Raw genomic sequence first — 17997 nt, forward strand, 5'->3', positions numbered from 1 at the left:
TTAGGGATAGCTATTAACTCTTTAGTGCCCTTTAGTTTTCAGGGAAGGCTATTAACCCTTCAAAGTTTAAGTTAGAATGGCAGTTTGCCATAGGACAGCCAGGAGTAAAATAATTGGCCAGAAACAGGTAAAGGCTGCAAAATTCTAGGCTGGTATAGAAACCAAAGACCTCAAAGGTCCCAGATACTACTTTGAGATGGCAAAGAAAGAATTAGAGAGGACTCAATGGGAGTCTGAACATTTTGATTTATACAATACAGCATCTGGTAGAAGACAAAGGTCTGCAATAGTATTTACACATACAGAACAGACAGAAATGGTGTCCTCATGTTGGAAGCTGTATTAACAACCTTCTAATGGGTGCACACTATGTGTGAACCAGACCTTATCTTCTTTACTAAGTTGGCTTCAAGAGGGAAATGGCCAGTAGGCTTCCTCAACATCAGCACTTACACTTATAGTCTGCAGAACACTTGTTAAGGACAAGGACGCTGTGAATCCCTCAGACACTGGAATGTTTCTCACAGAGGCAATTTTTAAAAAAGCGGGGGATTTTGGGGAGGAGGTTTCATATAGCCCAAGCTGGTTTTGGAAGGTCCTATGTAGCTGATGAGGACTTTAATCTCCCTGCCTCCACCTCCTAAGTGCTGGGAATACAGTCATGTGCCACCATGTCCAGGTTTTTGTTTTTTTTTTAATGCAGTGCTGGGTATCTTTTACATGCTAAGAAAGCACTCTACTAACTGAGTTACATCTCTAGACCTTAAAATTGCATGCTTATTTATCATATGGACCAGAGGTGCAGTAGGAATTTATTTGCATACACAGAATGCAATTATTAACCCTCATGTAGTTACACATTCAACTTCATGCATCCAAACAGTCCAAGTGCCTGCTTCTGCTGGCATAGTGGCAGGCGCAATACTGTCTGCAGGAAGTTCATCTTCTGGGGAGGCTGACCACAAGCAAAACCAAGTCAATATGTAAAGTACCAGGACGGGAGAGGGACCTAGCAATGTGTACAGAAAAGAAAATCCACCAAGAAGCAGAGGAGAAAAGCCTGAGCCCTGGTGAGTAGGATACTGTGGTGGTCTCCTGCATCAAGCCATCACATAGGCTGCCTCTGTGATGGTTTGGTACAGACCTTCCTAAAGCATACTAGGGCAGTTATAGGGGAAGGGGACACTGTTGACCTGGCTGCCCATGACATCTGGCCTCGCTGGAGGGCAGTACCCCAGGCTTGGAGAGGCGACTCTGCCAGGACAAGGCTTTCCAGCACCAGGCTGAAACCTAAATTCTATCCTGAAACGTAAATTCACACCTTTATAGATAGAGAGACTGAGGCAGAACAGGTGAAGCATTCGCCCAAAGAATCGGCGGTGCAGGGTTGCTTCTCCAAGATCTGCAGGGCCTGGGTTTGGAGAAAAGCGAGGGTACCAAGATATGAGGACTAGGCGGACTGGGACTTGGGGCGCACATGCCTGGCATCGGCGAAACATCAAGTGCACGCGTGTGAAGTAGGGAAAAAGGAGCCGAGGAGGGAAAGGAAGGCAGAGACACCACACGACGACTGCCATGCACTCTTCCGGTCTAGTCGCGCTGTCTAACACAATCGGTACGTGCCAGCACCTCTGCCACCGCCTGCCACGCGGCCAGCTGGGACTTGTGGTACGGCTCACGCAGGGCCGCAGTACGCCTGCGCAGTCCCAAGTCCACTGCACACCCTGCTGGGACTTGTAGTCCGCTGTCCGCCGTACCCGGGCACCGCGCGGGCAGCGGGACTCGGAGTCCCAGAGAGCCGCGCGCTAGCCACGACGTTCTTGTCTGCGCCGCCGCCTCGCAGGCCGGAGGCCCGGACGTTCCGGGGAACGGAGCTGCGGCTGGGACTCCGGGCCGGGATGGAGCCCCCTGGAGGTGCGCGCTGTCGGCGGGCTACGCCTGGGGCGCCGTGGCGGGGCGCGCCCTGCGGGCTGGACGTGGGCTCTGAGCGCCGGTCCGAGAGCGCGGGTGGCGGCAGGAGATCTGGGGTCTCTGGGCCGCTCCCTCACCCGGGCACCCTGTCCTCTTCCGCAGGGGTCTGAGGTGAGTGGGGCCAGCGGCTGCGACCGTCGCCTGCGTCCGCGGGGACATGGCTCACCTCCGGGGCTTCGCGCACCAGGTGAGCGCCCTGGGGCGGCGGTTCTTCGAGGAGAGGGGTCCCCACTCGCGGCGGAGAGGGTGCAGGCCGCGCGCCTCGGTGCATGTCTGTCGGGCCGGGTCTCCGCGGCCTGTCTGACCCGCGGAGCTGGTGGGACACAGCGGATCCGCCCTGCTCGTGCTCCTGCTCCTGCTCCGGAGCTGTCAGGGGGGAGGTGCTAGACTACCGGGTGGAATCTGCCTGACTCAGGCTTGGGATCCTTCCTGGAAGATGTACTTTCTCTTCCTTGGCTAACCGGTTGCACTCTCAATACCGTGCCACTTGGCAGGGTTTGACCTGCCAGGAGGAGGGGGTTGACACGCGGGGGGGGGGACTTCTTCCACACCCGTTGTCTACTAATTGTTATTTCAAAGCCAGTGTGACATACAGCCAATAGTGAAACGGACAAACCTCTCTGATTGCTGATTTCCATATCTTAGCTGCTGATTTTGTTCTGTAGGCCTTGTTTGGTAGGCTTCAGGCTGTTTGTTGCTGGTGTGGGAACCACCTCTTGAGGACATTGCATCTCTTCGCCTTCGCCCCATGCATCCTTGAGAACTGGGTGTGTAGACAGGAAGCACATCCGCTGAGTATGGCAGGAACTGGAGTCAGGTCGGCTTGTGGGAAACCAAACCAATCTGGAAGCCAGAAACACCACTCATAGTTGGGTGGGGATCCTGGACCAGCCCTGATCACAGAGGGGAATTTGAGCTTGCTGACTGATGCTGAATTAAGCTAACAAAGTTTTGACATTTTTGCATCTGGTAATTATGTAACATGCTGGGAGCAAAATATGGCTTTAGTTGATTAAGGTCTTCAGGGTTAGTGTCTTTACGTCCCAGGATGATGAATTGGAGCCGTGAATTTGGGAGCGAGCAAAGGGATGCTGCCAAGGGACTCTATCTCAAAGATAAGGCATGCCCTTTGTCTTTTTAGGAGCCTTTATCTAGCCTAAACTTTTTTTTTAATGTTTATTTATTTTTTGAGGTAGGTTCTCATTCTTAGTCCAGGCTGACCTGGAACTAACTCTGTAGTCCCAGGCTGGCCTTGAACTCATAGTGATCCTCCTACCTCTGCCTCCTGAGTGCCTAGCTAGCCTAGACTCTTACAGTGGTAAGAAACCCGGTAGAGCTATTGTTAAGACAGTTGCCATGGTGTCCTGTGGCCTTTGGGACTGTTCTTTTCTGTAATAATGCTCTCCCTCCATAGCTCCTACTTCTATATTAAGACTTCTTCCCACCACCTAGCCAGCTCCTTCCCAGTCTTGGAAGGCCTAGATGGTTGGGGCGGGGCACACGCTATGTGACCAGTCCTGACACCACCTGTTGGTGATTGTTGGGTGGTGATTGGGGACATGCATTGTTGCTCCCCCTCCCTTTTTTTTGTTGTTGTTGTTTTTTCCAAGGTAGGGTCTCACTCTAGCTCATGCTGACCTGAAATTCACTATGTAGTCTCAGGGTGGCCTTGAATTCACAGTGCTGAGATTAAAGGTGTGTGCCACCATGCCTGGCTGCTCCCCCCCTTTTTTATTTTATTTTTTTTATTCATTTTTTATTTCTTTATTTGAGAGCGACAGACACAGAGAGAAAGACAGATAGAGGGAGAGAGAGAGAGAATGGGCACGCCAGGGCCTCCAGCCACTGCAGACAAACTCCAGACGTGTACACCCCCTTGTGCATCTGGCTAACGTAGGTCCAGGAGAATTGAGCCTTGAACCGGGGTCCTTAGGCTTCACAGGCAAGCGCTTAACCACTAAGCCATCTCTCCAGCCCTCCCCTCCTTTTTAAAAAAATATTTTGATTTATTTATTTGCAAGCAGAGAGAGAGAAGAGAGACAGAAGGAGAGAATGGGCATGTCAGGGCCTTCAGCTGCTGCAAAGACTCTAGGTGTACCTCGCTTTATGTGGGTGCTGGGGAATTAAACTTAGGTGCTTGTAGGTAAGTGCTTTAACTGCAGAACCATTTCTCCAGCCCCAACTCCCCTTGTTTTAATGGGGTGAGTGACAGCAGATAAGTTGGTAGGTAGGCAGAGGTTCTGAAGAAGGTAGCCAACAATGAATGGAGAGCAGAAGTATCAACTGCCAGATCCAGTTAGATGGCTTGAGTGATGGTCTACAACATATCCCCATCCAGAAGAGGAACCCGAAGCCTTCTGATAGGGGAACTGCTTAGCTTTCCTTCAGCAGTTAGGGTTGGGAATGGAGCTGTTCTGTGATGTGAATGTGGAGTCAGGACCACAATGAGAGGTTTCTTGTCATACTGTACTGCTTCTGCTAATGCTGGCCAACCCATAGTTGTGGGTACCCCAAAAGTATGGGATTTAGTGATTGGGGCTCCTTCCTTTCTTGTTGAGCCCAGAACTCTGGCTTTAGAGTTTGCTATTTTCTCCTACTGGGAAGCAATTGCAGTCTAAGTACCTGCGTGGAGGGTGCCCTTCTTTGGGTGCTGTGGTAGACCAGATCTGACTTTAGACTCAGTGTGTGGCTTTCAATAGGGCTTTCATCACAGGAGGACATGGTGTCTGTAGTGTGAGGTGTAGAGAGGGGGTCCCTGAGAATTTGAGGAATGATGGTTTTGGGTAATACAGCTGGCCTGTTGCCCTACCTCTCCCAGGTCATCTTTGGCCACATTAGAAGGCACTGGATTGAATCAGAGTGGCAAGACCACCCAAACTCAGGGCACTAAACACAATTCCTGAAGTCCTTAAGATGGTTCTCAAGTTGTCTCATAGCTACATGTGATGAGGCTGGAAAACTGCAGCTTGTGAAACAACATCCCAAGAGCACTGAGGAAGCTTTGGCACTGAATGATGGGAGGAGAGTTTAAGAAATTGCCTTGGTCTGGATAGGGCAGAAACAGGCAGAAAAAGGGCCTGGGGTTTAGATCTATCCTGCATCTGGCTTTCAGGACCCAGCAGGGGATCAAGTTGTCCCACTCAGACACAGAGTGGCAGGAAAGTAAGTTATTTTAAGACATATTTCTTATATTGATCAGTGATCTGTAGGCTGATGAGTTTGTGGTAAGAGTGCATGCATGGCCTGGGAAGTATATATGTTGGGGGTGGGTCCTTTCTAATTTGAGTTGTCTTTGGTACAGCCCCAGCCTGAAAACAACTGTCATCTGATTTGGTTTTTCATTTGTTCACATGATTAGCAGGAGTGGAAGGGCTGAAGCAAACATCTCTCACTGGCCAGTGCATTCTGAGGGACTTTAGGTTTCTCTGCCTGGCCAAATCCCTGTGTTGCCTTTAGGGACTTGCAGGTAATGCATCTGCTGTGAGCATCCCTTACTGCTCCAAGTGCAGTGGCCTCAGGACTGGGCTGCCAGTTCTAGTGAAGCAATGAGAAGGGTCACCTTGGGCTGGATAAGCTCCCCCCCCCCCACTTTTATTTGAGATAGGCATAGGTTGATCTGGAACTCACTGTAGCTTTAGTCTGGCCTCAAACTCATGGCAGTTCTCCTACCTCAGCCTCCAGAGTGCTGGGATTAAAGGCATGTGCCACCATGCCTGGCCCCTTTTTTTTAACTGGCTAAATCAGGTACACATGAATACCACAGCTGGTCTGCTTAGAGTGCCTGCTGGCTATGCATGCATACCCAGGCTTCACCAAGGCAGCGTTGCTTGAAAGGATTAGGTCATTTCTGTGTGAGATGCTGCCCTTGTCATGGGGCCTTTTCTAAACTATCTCTGCTTCATAATTTTTCTTTTAGCTGGGAAAGGGTTTGAGGAATGGTTGGTGGTAGGTTTCACAGATGTGGTTCTCTGTGCCACCCCATTACTTCATCTTGGTTTCAAACCTTAGGAAGCCAACTGGTTGACAACTTCAGGTTGAAAATTGGGTTCAAGACCAACAGCTCTGCTAAGCATGGGGGTGGGACTGGGGCAGTTAGGCCCTAGGGGTATAGGCAAGTCATGCTGTGATATTCTTAGAGGACAGGCTGTCCTCAGGAACAGGGTGAACAAGCCTATGTTGGGATAAGCCCTTCCCTAAGCACAGAGAAATGTGGGCATTGAAACAGTCAGGTTTTATGCACTCCTATTAAGTGTGGTTTGCCTTTTTTTTTTTTCCCTTCAGTATTGGGGATTAAATTTGGGGCTTTGAGTATGCTAGGCAGGCACTGAGTTACAGCCCAACTCTGCCTGGCTCCTGTTTCTGGGTTTCTGTTTCTGGGGGCCAACCTCTTTTAGGTGTCCTAATGGTGAGACCTGACAGGAAAACTATCTGGATGAGACTGGGGCTCTCATTCCCAAACTCTACCCAGACCTTCTAAGCTTCATGGGCCCTGGGATATATGTGTTTGTTCTCTACTCATGCTCATCATCCGTAACTGTGCCAATTCCATCTTTCAGTGGGTTGTAGGGAGAGTACAGTATTTTCAAGAGTCTGCAAAATTTCATGGGCCATCCAGCCCACTGCTGGCCTTGGAAGAAGTTCTGTCACTTTTGTACTCTTCCACCTCAGCTACTGATAACTTGAGGTAGTCCTGGTTCAAAGTCCATAATGTGGTTTGGGCTTGAGGACACACCTTTACCAGTATGGTCCTTTGGGGTGCACTGGGCTGTGAACTGGGCACTTTCTGTATTGTCAGCTTGGTGAGTATCTGGCATTATTTAAGTCCGAGGACTATCTAGGGCAGCTTTGTGTGTTATCTGAATATCTAGAATCAAGCATCCAACAAAATACTTATCTTCACTCAGTGCTGGTATGAAAGTATAGCTTGCTGAAGGACTGATTTGGGATGTGGCTTTAAGGAATGCTGAGAACTTAATTTAGCTTACACTAGTTTTTTTTTTTTGAGATTTTTCTTTTTATTTATGTGAGAGAGAGAGAAATTATGGGTATACCAGGGCATCTTACCTGCAAGTGACCTCCAGATGTATGTACCACAATGTGCATCTGGTTTTACCTGGGTACTGGGGAATTGAATCTGGGGCTGGCAGGCTTTACAAGCAAGAGCCTCTAACCACTGAGCCATTTCCCTAGCCCTCATGCTGTGTTTTTGGTTTTTTTTTTTTTGGTTTTTCAAGGTAGGGTCTCACTGTAGCCCAGGCTGACCTGGAATTCACTACATAGTCTCAGGGTGGCCTCGAACTCAAAGTGATCCTCCTACCTCTGCCTCCCTAGGGCTGGGATTGAATGTGTGCGCCACCACACCTGGCTCATGCTGTTATTTTTTTTTTTTTAGTACAGCTTTAGGTATATAGCAAAACAAGAGTTTTTAAGTACCCTCATAAACACAAACCCCCACCTACCATCAGGCTTTGGCATGGTTTATTATTACAACTGATGAGGGTACCTTGAAATGTTTTCAGTACTTAAGGCTCATGGTCTACATCAGGATTTACTGTGTCAAATCCTTTGGGGACTCTGTCCCTTAGAGTGGAGAGTTTTTAGGTTTTTCTAAACAATGAATAAAAGAAACTAGAAAAGAATTGAGGTGAGCTCTCTTGGGCTCCTTACAGTAGATCACACCTTCACGCAGCAGGACAGCCTCTTCCTGTCCCATACTTTCTCAGATGGTGCTGCCCATGTTCTCTTCTTACCTTCTGTCCCTGCTGGCTTCTGCAGCACTCTCGTGTGGACCCAGAGGAGCTCTTCACCAAGCTTGACCGCATTGGGAAGGGCTCATTTGGGGAGGTGTACAAGGGTATCGACAACCACACCAAGGAGGTGGTGGCCATCAAGATCATAGACCTGGAGGAGGCCGAGGATGAGATCGAGGACATCCAGCAGGAGATTACTGTGCTCAGCCAGTGCGACAGTCCTTATATCACCCGCTACTTTGGCTCCTACCTAAAGGTGCCTGCAGGGAGGTGGAGGGTCTGCAGTGGGTGGGTTGGGTTGGGGTGGGTTGGGGTAATAGAGGCTCTGCGCCAGGCTTTCTCCTTTGCCTCCATAGACTAAGTGATGTGCCTATGGGGGGAAGAGCAGAGTAAGGTACTGTTGGGTACATTGGTACATGCTGGAAAGTCGAGGAGGCCTTGATAGCCCAGCTTCATGAAAAAATACACCCTCTGGGAAGTGCCATCCTCAGGGTAGGCAAGGCATGGGTGAGGTCTGCAAGGGTGAATTGGCTCATAAGTAGTTGTAATATCCTAGTTGCCTGTCTGTGGTCACTGTTAGGAATGTTCTGTGGAGCCCCTACTGTCACAGCAGTCATTCTTGGGGCCTGCCAAAGAGGGCAGTTGATATGGCAGTGGTGTTATGTAGCATGCCATCTTTTTGGGCCCTACGTGTTGGGTCTCCAGCCTGGGATTTGATGGGCTGTGATGAAGCAGACTCAGCCACTGCCCTGCGTACTTACTTATTCTGTCCACCACATGCAGGGGTATGCTGGGTGGCTATTACAATAAAGCTCTTATTTATTTATTTACTTACTTTTAGGCAGAATCTCATGTAGTTTAAATGGGCCTTGAACTCCTGATCTTCTTTCTTCCACTTGCTAAGTGTTCTAGGAATTCACCATGCCTGGCTAGAACCCTTGCCTGTTTGGGGACTCTTGGCAGAGACTAGTGTGATGTCCCTGTACAGCCTGAGCCCTGGCTTATTCTTGGTGGTGGATTTAGGGGTTGAGTATGTACTCTACACCTGGGCATGCCCCTCCATTTGCTGCCAGGAACTGACAGGTTTCTTTGCTCCTAGAGCACCAAGCTATGGATTATCATGGAGTACTTGGGCGGTGGCTCTGCATTGGACTTGGTGAGTGTAGGCTGCAGCAGTGGGCAGCTTGCCGTGAAGGAGTTGTCCTACAGCACCCCAGGATCAACTGCCCTCTGAAACTTCAGACCCATATGCTCCTGTGGGCCACTTTTCCACTCTGTTAGTGCTTAAGTGTTAATCAGGAATTGTCCTTTTCAGAAACAAATCACTATTCATTGTCCTGCCCTAATTTATGCTAAAAGGCATCTAACTTTTTCATGTTGCATTTACAAATGCATTGGACTGTATTCATAGCTATTTTAGGATGCATGTGGTCCTTGGGCTGCAAGTTGGACATGCCTACAGTGGTCCTGAGTCTCTACTGGCCTGTGGGAACAGGTAGGGCTAGAGACCCCAGGTGAATAGGCCTAGGGTTGTGTAGGGGGGTTGTAGCTAGGACCTCATTCTCATCTTTATAGTCATAAAAAAGGCAAAGGTGCTGGTCATGGTAGCACATGCCTTTAATAACAGCACTTGGGAGGCAGAGGTAGGAGGATCTTTGTGAGTTCAGGGCTAGCTGGAGACTACATAGTGAGTTCCAGGTCAGCCTGGGCTACAATGAGACCCTACCTCGGAAAAAAAAAAAAAAGGTAAAAGTAATTTATGTTCGGTAGAAAGAGCCTCTCTCACCCCCATTCCTCCCCAGTTCCCCCATTTCCCTTGGTAGCTGAAACCAAATTTTGTTTCAGCAGAAAGAAACATATAGGCCCCAGCCTTCTTCAGGGTCTCTACCCCTGTTGGAAGTTAGCAGAGCTTGGGTTTTGTGATGGGTTATGGGGCTGTAGCTGAGGCTCTGCCCTGCCTCCTCTAGCTGAAGCCAGGCCCCTTGGAGGAGACCTATATTGCCACCATCCTGCGGGAGATCCTGAAGGGCCTGGATTATCTGCACTCGGAGCGCAAGATCCACCGAGACATCAAAGGTCCTACAGGGTGGGCATGTTCCTGTTCTTCCCTGGGACCTGTAATCTAGAAAGATGGGTGTTGGCTTAATGGTGCCTGAGGTATGAGATGTGGGGAGCCCTGTAGCAACTTGGAAACTGAGTTCCATTTTGCTCTTTTTAATTTTTTATTTTAATATTTATTTATTTATTTGCCATGCTGGGGATGAGCTCTGGGGCTTATGCATGTTAGGCAAGCACTCTGTCACTGAGCTGTGTCCCCAGACTAGCAGGGCCTTCCCAGTTTCATATCCCCATATGTGAAATATGTGAAGGAAACCAGTCATTCACCTAGTGACCTCAGCATCAGGTGTCAGTTTGTGCAGTGCTGCTATATGGACTGGTCTTGCCAAGAACACACAGGGAAGACGTGCTGAGTCATTTTGTCACTGTGAGCAGTGAGGGGCTTCCTGACTGGCCCATGTCAGCTATGCCCTTAAGTCACAGTCACTCAGAGGAGGCAGGTGTGTGTATGGGGGGGGGGGGGAGGAGGGTTGTCACTATGGTTGAGGTTTGCCAGGAAAACCAAACATAGGGAGGCCCTAGAGCTTACCTGGCTTCCACAGGAGTAGCCCAGAGTGGCCTGTTTTGATTGCAGCATGGAAAGCTGAGGTTCTAGGAGACATCTCTCCTGGTGTCTCTAGGGTCAGAGAACCTCAGCATTTGTGGCTGCACACAGGACTTCCTGGGGGTCTGTGGAGCTGAGGATGATGTCCGACTGTCTTTTGTTGAGCAGCTGCCAACGTGCTGCTCTCGGAGCAGGGTGATGTGAAGCTGGCGGACTTTGGGGTGGCAGGGCAGCTCACAGACACACAGATCAAGAGGAATACATTTGTGGGCACCCCCTTCTGGATGGCACCTGAAGTTATCAAGCAGTCAGCCTATGACTTCAAGGTGGGTTCTGAATGGGAGATGGGAGCACACTGCAGCTAGCTCAAAATGCTACATGCAGTGATAATCTTGTGTGGTGCCCTGTCTAGGCTGATATCTGGTCCCTGGGCATCACAGCAATCGAGCTGGCCAAGGGGGAGCCACCAAACTCTGACCTCCATCCTATGCGTGTCCTGTTCCTGATTCCCAAAAACAACCCACCTACACTGGAGGGCCACCACAGCAAGCCTTTTAAGGAGTTTGTGGAGGCCTGCCTCAACAAGGACCCCCGATTCGTAAGGCCTACCCCTACCTAGGCCATCCCAGGCAGACTGAGGGTCTGGGGTAGCTTATGGAGGGAGGGTGTTAACTTGTAGTGGGACAAAGCCAGAGTCCTCCACCATGAAGACTTCTTGCACACTTTCCACATCCCCATGTCTTTGTGTGATCTCCTATAAGGGTGGAGCTCAGCTGTGACTATTATCTGTTGTCTGTCTCTGTCCCCCCCTCCCCCAGCGGCCCACTGCCAAGGAGCTCCTGAAGCACAAGTTTATCACACGCTACACCAAGAAGACCTCCTTTCTTACTGAGCTTATTGACCGCTACAAGCGCTGGAAGTCGGAGGGGCACGGCGAGGAGTCCAGCTCTGAGGACTCTGACATGTAGGACCCTTACTCGTCCTTGAGGGCTCGCTTCCTGTGCACCACCTGGTCCTGGTGCTTTGATGTGGGTCTGTCTGTGCTCTAGAGACAAGGCTTGGGGCTAGCTGCTGGGGTCTGATTTTGGCCTAAATGATGGGGTTAGCTTGTTGTGTCATCACCTGGATGCTGCAGCCTAGGCAAAGCCCTGCTCACTAGGGCCTTGGGCCACGGAGGCTGCCCCCAAACCCTGGTTATCCCAGCCCTGTCCTCTTTGGCTCTCCTGACTGTTCATCTTCTTTAGTGATGGCGAGGCTGAGGATGGGGAACAGGGCCCCATCTGGACGTTTCCCCCAACCATCCGGCCAAGTCCGCATAGCAAGCTGCACAAGGGGACAGCCCTCCTCGGCTCACAGAAGGTCTGTTCCTGGCTGGGCCCCAGGGACACTGCCCTAAAGTATACTAGTCCTGCCTCAATTTCCGTGGGACAGCAGAAATGTGGACTGTTGGGTGGACTGAATGCCAGGCCCTGAGGGGGTTTAGCTCCAAAGTGCTCTTTACGTGGGGACATTTCAAGCACTCATTGCCTGTGATCTGGAGAAGATACTCTTGAAGGGAAGGACAGAGCAGGTAGTCTCTGAACTTAGGGTGGCATTGAGCTGGCTGGGAGCTGTGCTGAAGTCTGGACCTGGTGCATGTGCTTGGAAGAGGGGCCTGTGGAGGGTTGATGGCTCAGGGCCACCTTACAATTAGGAGTTGGCCCTTGGTTTGAGCCCTGAAAGCCAGAAATGAGGAACAAGAAAGAGGGTTTCTCTTGCCCCTACTTATCCAGTGTCTTGGCTTTCCTCTTACAGCCTGCTGAGCCTGCCAAGAGACAGCCAAGGTCCCAGTGTTTATCCACGCTTGTCCGGCCTGTCTTTGGAGAGGTGAGGGCATGGCTGGGCCTATGGTCATGTTGGGGGGGGCATGGCTTTATTCTGCAGAGATTCTCCCAACAAATACGTGGCATGGTGCACTGGTTGGTCCTCAGCATGGACTTCCAACCAGTTGATTTCTAGCTCTCATGTAGCTGATTGTGGGTAGGCCTTTGGCACAAGTTTTCTGAGTGGAAGGATCATATGCCATAAACTGCTGAGACAAACTTCCCTGGCAATACTCTTTTGTGTTGCAAGACCTGCCAAGGTGCTCTTTCATCCCAGAACTAAATGACAAGTGATTAGTTTTGCAAAGGGCAAATATCATATTATTACCCTTCTGTGGAGGAAGATAGGAGGACTGTTAATACTGGGGTCAGCCATCTTGCCACTGCAAATGAACTCCAGATGCATGAGTCTGGATTTACATGGGTACTGGGGAATCAAACCGAGGCCATCAGGCTTTGCAAGCAAATGCCTTTAGGCATTGAGCCCTCTCTTCAATCTGTGGGGTTAGTTTAAGGCAGAGAGGTCTGAACATAATTCCTTGGTGTTCCCATGATCTTATATCACTATTGACCGGCTGATGGAGGTCAGAGACATCCCAGAAATACAATGCAGCTCAGGACCAAACTTCCATCTGCTCTTGGGGCTCAGCCAGTAGGTTGCAGGTCCATACTCACCTCCCCAAGATTATCAGTTTCCACACCCGTGGGTGACATAGCCCAGGGTGGAAGGACAGGATATAGGCTAGTGTGAAGATAGCAAAACCTCCATCAGGATAGTGAGAAGTACAGTGGGACCACACAGTGACCTTGGCCAGACTATGAAGCAGCTTCTTGGGGCCATGTGTGGGCAGAATGGCAGCCTAGCCCAGGGGTGTGAGGATAAGAAAGGCTGTTCAGGGGGTGAGGTACCAGCAGTAATTGGTGAAAGCTGTAGAATCCAAGGCTCAAATCTGAGGTATCTGTTAAGGTCCCTGCACAGTGCCCAGACTAGTCCTACAGTGTACTTTGAAAGTTGCTGTGCTACAGTTTTTAAATCAAGCTGGACCATGCAGTTGATTCACTCCCCATCATTTTGGAAGAGCCACGTGGTCCTCTCTTGAGAATCTCTTGAGGTCTGAGGGAAGAGTAGGGTTTTGAGGTGGAGGAACTCTCTGGGTCCCCATCAGGACACCAGGACACACTGCCCGCAGTCACCTTGTGGCTTCCTGTAGGGCTCCTGGATGCGGGTCTCAGACAAGGCCCCAGTCAAGTACATGATTTCTCTGCAGCTCAAAGAGAAGCACAAACAGAGTGGTGGGAGTGTGGTTGCCCTGGAGGAGCTAGAGAATGCCTTCAGCCTGGCTGAAGAGTCCTGCCCCGGCATCTCGGACAAGCTGATGGTGCACCTGGTGGAGCGTGTGCAAAGGTGAGCACAGTGCCCCTAAGGGGTGCCATTGTAGAGGAGCTGGACATGGGGTGCCTGGGACTTACTCTTGTGAACAGCTGGGTTGGTCCTTCCTTTGTGGTCTTCTCTCTACAAAAAAAGGCAGGTGAATCTCTCCTGCCTGTGACTTTGAGCTGTGCAAGAAGGTTTGGCCATTAGATTCAACTAGCATTTGGATAGTCCTTGACCTAATGGCATAGCATTTTATGCAGTTGGCTTGTGATCTCTGTACTTGGTGGCTTCCTAAAGTCCTATGCCCCAGGAACAGCTTGAGTGCTCTGCAGGTTCATGCTTATAAAGGAACAGGCGGGATAGACACTGGGCCACCACTGGACCCTCTCAGTAGTCCCATGAGCATAGGGTTCTTCCTACAGGCAGGTGTAGTAGTTCCTCTTACCCATACTCTGGGTCCCACTCCTACACACTAAGAGAAATCCACCCTAGTGGCTCTTGAAATGCTAGGGAAACCTAACCTGCAAGGTGCTGCTGGTCACAACTACTGCTGTAAACCACACACCTGAGAGGTTTTCTGGGACTGGCTGCTGAGGTGCATTTCCAGGCAGCAAGTTCAAGTAAGCACCTTAACTATTGAGCCATCTCTTTAGCCCAAGGCAGCAAGTTCAGGAGTGGTGATGGCACCTTTCTCTTCTACAGGTTCTCACACAACAGGAACCACCTGACATCCACCCGCTGAGCACATTGCTCTCCATAGAGAGAAAGGTGCTTTTTGTTTTGAGCTCCAAAAGGACTGATGTGGATGCCCATTTGTACTGTGCTGTGACTTCAAGGATAGGCTGGCCTCTAGACCTCACAAGCCAGGTCACTTTCTTTCCTCCCTTCATAGTGTGCTGTCCCACACAGCAGCCACTCCACACCTGTTTCCACTGCCTGCTGGTCTGGCTGAAGCCATGTCGTGTAGCAAGAAGCCCCTGGAAAACCAGGCAGCCACTTAAGGGCTGGCCTAGCCATCTCAAACTTTCTCCAGCAGCTGGTCCAGCCCTTTGGACTTATGGGGCCCTGCAGCTGCCAGACCAAGGAGCAGAGAAACTATTGGACAGCTTTGGCTCCTCCCCTGCTCCAGGGATGTCATCCTAGGGGCCCATAGTGACCCAGATGGTCATAATTTTTTATGCCTTGTGGTGTCAGATCAGGTACCATGTGTTCTCAAGTCATCCAGTATGTTTTGGTTTTAAGAATGAACTTGTTACTTGTTTTGAGGGTAAGTTGTTAATTTTCATAAGAGCATTGAAGGCCTCACCACTTTCAATAAAGACCTGGATTGGAGACATCCTGATGTATGGAGCCCAGCCAGGTGGGATTCTTATAGCCAACTGGGTCTGCAATGACTGCCACTCAGCTGCCTTTCTGAGTGCTCCCACGTGACTTAACAGAGTTTCCTGTGGCCTGCTGGAGAACAAAGCAAGGCAGAGGGGATACTGGTGGGTGGGGAGATGCTGTTTATGTTAAATCGTATATGTGAACAGAGGAGCCATAGGCAGGCTGCCTTAGTTGGTAAAGAACACTAGGAGCTAGTAATAGGCTTCACCCTCCCAGGCCTCGGGGGACTTTGGTTTCCACTCTTCCAAAGATCTGTGGGATGGGAATGGACACACTGTTGTCTTGTTGTGACCTGTAGGCTGGGCCCTGGACAGGACTCCCATCAGTAGTTCTGGCTCAGCCCTGATAGCTGTATGAGGCTTGTTGCCCAAGCTTGAGTACAGTGCTTATCTGAGGTGTAGAACTGTGGCCATTGGTGCTGCATGTCGGCCGGAGGCCAGTCCTCAGCAAGGACCATGCCATGTCATGAGCCAGAGTTCTTCATTTCTTTCCCAGGGGCCTCTCAAGTTGAGATATGTCCTTTTACCTCAGCCAGCTACAGGTTTGTAGGGAGGTGTTAAAATGCCCACCTAAGAGGTCACTGTGAGGCTCTTGATAGGGTTTGTGCCATCTTCCATCTGATTCCTTGGCTCTGAGGATAACAGGCTGCCTTTGCATATGGCAGGCCCCTGTCATAGACACCTTGTTCATGCAGGGTGAGCATCTCTATCCTCTGCCTCCAGCCCTATAGAGGGAGTAAGACTTGGGGGCCTCCCAGGTGAGCTGCTGCCCTTCTCGATGACCTCCATCCACCTGTAGAAAGGATCAGACCATCAGACTAGTGGCTACATGTTTGCATATTTTCCCAAGAATGACACAAAATATGGCATGCAGTGGGGTACAGAGGTGGACAGGAAGAGTTACGTGAAAACCATGTGGCATTACTCAGCCCTTGCTTTCCAGGACCCAGGAAATTTGCCCCCTGCTCCATGATAGAAGCAGGGAACAGAGGAAACACAGCAGATCAGGCTGTCCACTACAGAATCACCTTTCAAATGTGTACTTGCTCTCAGCTCGGAAGAAGTAGACATGAGACTTAAACTGGAGTTTGAAAACGTAGTCTTTGTGGATGCCGTCGACCTCTCTGGGGAGACTCACACTGTAACCCAGCAGCGGGAGACTGGCCAAGGGGTAGTCATCCTAGAAGCCAGCACATGGTCATAGGATCAGTTGTGGCTGGAGTACAGGCCTGCCCTGGGGAGGGTCTCATTGCTCTGTGGCCCTCCCCAACCTTTTGCTAGATTCCACTGGCTCTTCCAATAAAATGGTAGTTTGTGTAGAGGGACTGATAGGTGAAGTGCTGTCCCATTTCCATAGAATGTACTAGAATGGTGGGGTGAGGAACAGACTGATCTCCACCACAAAACTGAGGAAGAAATAGGTGAGCAGAGGTGTGTCTTCCAGTGTCCAAATCCTTACCCACAGCTCTTAACTGAGGCTCAGATCCCTCTTGGCCTCACTGCCATGGATAACAGTTTTGTCAGCATGGTTTGTAAATGCTAAGGAACTGCAACAGGATGAAAAGTCTGTGCCCAGGATCCAATTGGGTTCACATACCTGATGGGTTTTGTAGAAAAACAAGCAGAAATTGGTGAAGACCACCCAGAGTTTTTGCCAGCCATTGCTGTTCTTGAATTTTCTTAGCAGATATCCTGAAAGCTGGTTCTGTCAGTAGAAAGGGGCAAAAGCACCTCCATTTGCCAGCATCCCGAGACCTTTGCTCAGCAGCTGCTTCCAGCTACCGCTCCCTGACATCTAGCCAAAGGTCTCTGGATGAGGCCTGGAGCCCACCAGGTCTTTGCCGTGAACAGTGGCTTTGTCAACATGGTCTGCAAATACTTAGGACCTTCAATAGGATATTAAAGACTTCCCAAACACTTATGTAGCATTACTCAGCCCTTGCTTTCTAGGACCCAGGCAATTTGCCCCCTGCTCCATGAATGGAAGCAGAGAACAGAGGAAACACAGCAGATCAGGCTGCTAAATTTCTTTTCTTTAAACATAATAATTTTTCTGAAAAAGACCCCAAACATCGACAAACCTACCCAAGAGCAAAGTGAGGTTGAGGAGACAACACGCTGAACCAAATCTGGAAGACTTTTTCAAATATTGGGGAAGGCATATAAATGCAGCACCAGGAAAGACATCAGCCAGCCCACTAAGCCTCCTGCCTGCAGTGACTTCAAGGTCTGTGTCTTGTGTATGCTGCTAGGCTTCCCAAGAGCATTCACCTGCTCTGTTCTTCATTTGTATCTGGCTTCGCTGAGGACCTGGTGTGCTCATATAGTCATCATGGGGGAGGCTCCTGGATTCTGGCCCAGAAGAGCGGGAAGGGCCCTGGGGTACTCAGAGCTGGGGTATAGGTGGGAACAGAGACAGGAAAGAGTATGTGGAGGTGCTAGGCTAAAGAACCTGGGCTTCTGTTGTAGGCAGACATGCACCAGAGCAGCTACCAACCACCCTGAAGAGTGAGGTGAATGGGCATAGTCCAGAACAGGGAGGTAGAGGACTGCAGACAGGCCAGGGAGACAATAGGAGACATGCCCAAGTATAGCACTGTCTTAGGAAGGCAAATGAAGCCTTCAGCAAGTCCCAGCATTGGTGAGCCACTGTATTTGCCTATGCTGTCCTTACACACCAGATCTGGTGTAAATGGATATGGAGGACTTTCCAAATTCATTTCTGTGAAGAGAGATAGAAGGCAGCTGGCGCTGACCACTTGGGTGCTTCCCAAGCAGCCAGCACACCAGTGGGGCTTGTATTCAAGCTTATGACAACCATACCTCAACAGCTGCACTGTGGTCAGCTCTAGACACACTTGTGTTCCGATACCAGCACACATGCATTGTGGTGTTGGCCCGGTGTTGGCACTGTCCCTCCAGGGAGCCTCGGGTTCCCCAAGCATCTTCCAGCTCCTCCATATTGACTTCATCAGAGGATCCTGGGGAGAGT

The 17997-nt window shown here is 50.2% G+C and overlaps 2 protein-coding genes across 10 annotated transcripts in view; one reads left to right on the forward strand and one right to left on the reverse strand.

Annotated features, from left to right (window-relative positions):
• Positions 1-926: 926 nt before the first annotated feature.
• On the forward strand, positions 927-14956 carry Stk25 (serine/threonine kinase 25). 7 transcript variants are annotated; one of them, XM_045147478.1, is made up of 12 exons: positions 927-1070; positions 2074-2158; positions 7747-7977; positions 8821-8877; positions 9689-9806; positions 10552-10709; positions 10796-10981; positions 11202-11347; positions 11628-11742; positions 12178-12249; positions 13514-13650; positions 14323-14956. In XM_045147478.1, the coding sequence occupies exons 2-12, from the start codon at positions 2129-2131 to the stop codon at positions 14360-14362; spliced, it is 1290 nt and encodes a 429-aa protein (XP_045003413.1). In that variant the 5' UTR covers positions 927-1070; positions 2074-2128; the 3' UTR covers positions 14363-14956. The 7 variants fall into 7 exon arrangements, with proteins under 7 accessions (XP_045003413.1, XP_045003417.1, XP_004667869.1 ...); XM_045147477.1 differs by lacking the exon at positions 927-1070 and adding an exon at positions 1793-1914; XM_004667810.2 differs by lacking the exon at positions 927-1070 and adding an exon at positions 1854-1914 and having other exon boundaries at positions 9689-9797.
• A 148-nt stretch (positions 14957-15104) lies between these two features.
• Positions 15105-17997, reverse strand: part of Farp2 (FERM, ARH/RhoGEF and pleckstrin domain protein 2) — a 194924-nt gene continuing 192031 nt past the window's right edge. For all 3 annotated transcript variants that reach the window (XM_045147476.1, XM_004667766.2, XM_045147475.1), the window contains 4 exons: positions 17829-17986; positions 16603-16710; positions 16034-16185; positions 15105-15798 (listed from right to left, as the gene is read on the reverse strand). In XM_045147476.1, coding sequence (XP_045003411.1) covers positions 15693-15798; positions 16034-16185; positions 16603-16710; positions 17829-17986 — 524 coding nt within the window. In that variant the 3' untranslated portion in view covers positions 15105-15692. The remainder of the gene's footprint in view (positions 15799-16033; positions 16186-16602; positions 16711-17828; positions 17987-17997) is intronic.

Source organism: Jaculus jaculus, chromosome 4 (genome assembly GCF_020740685.1).
Source record: "Jaculus jaculus isolate mJacJac1 chromosome 4, mJacJac1.mat.Y.cur, whole genome shotgun sequence".
Lineage (NCBI taxonomy): Eukaryota > Metazoa > Chordata > Mammalia > Rodentia > Dipodidae > Jaculus > Jaculus jaculus.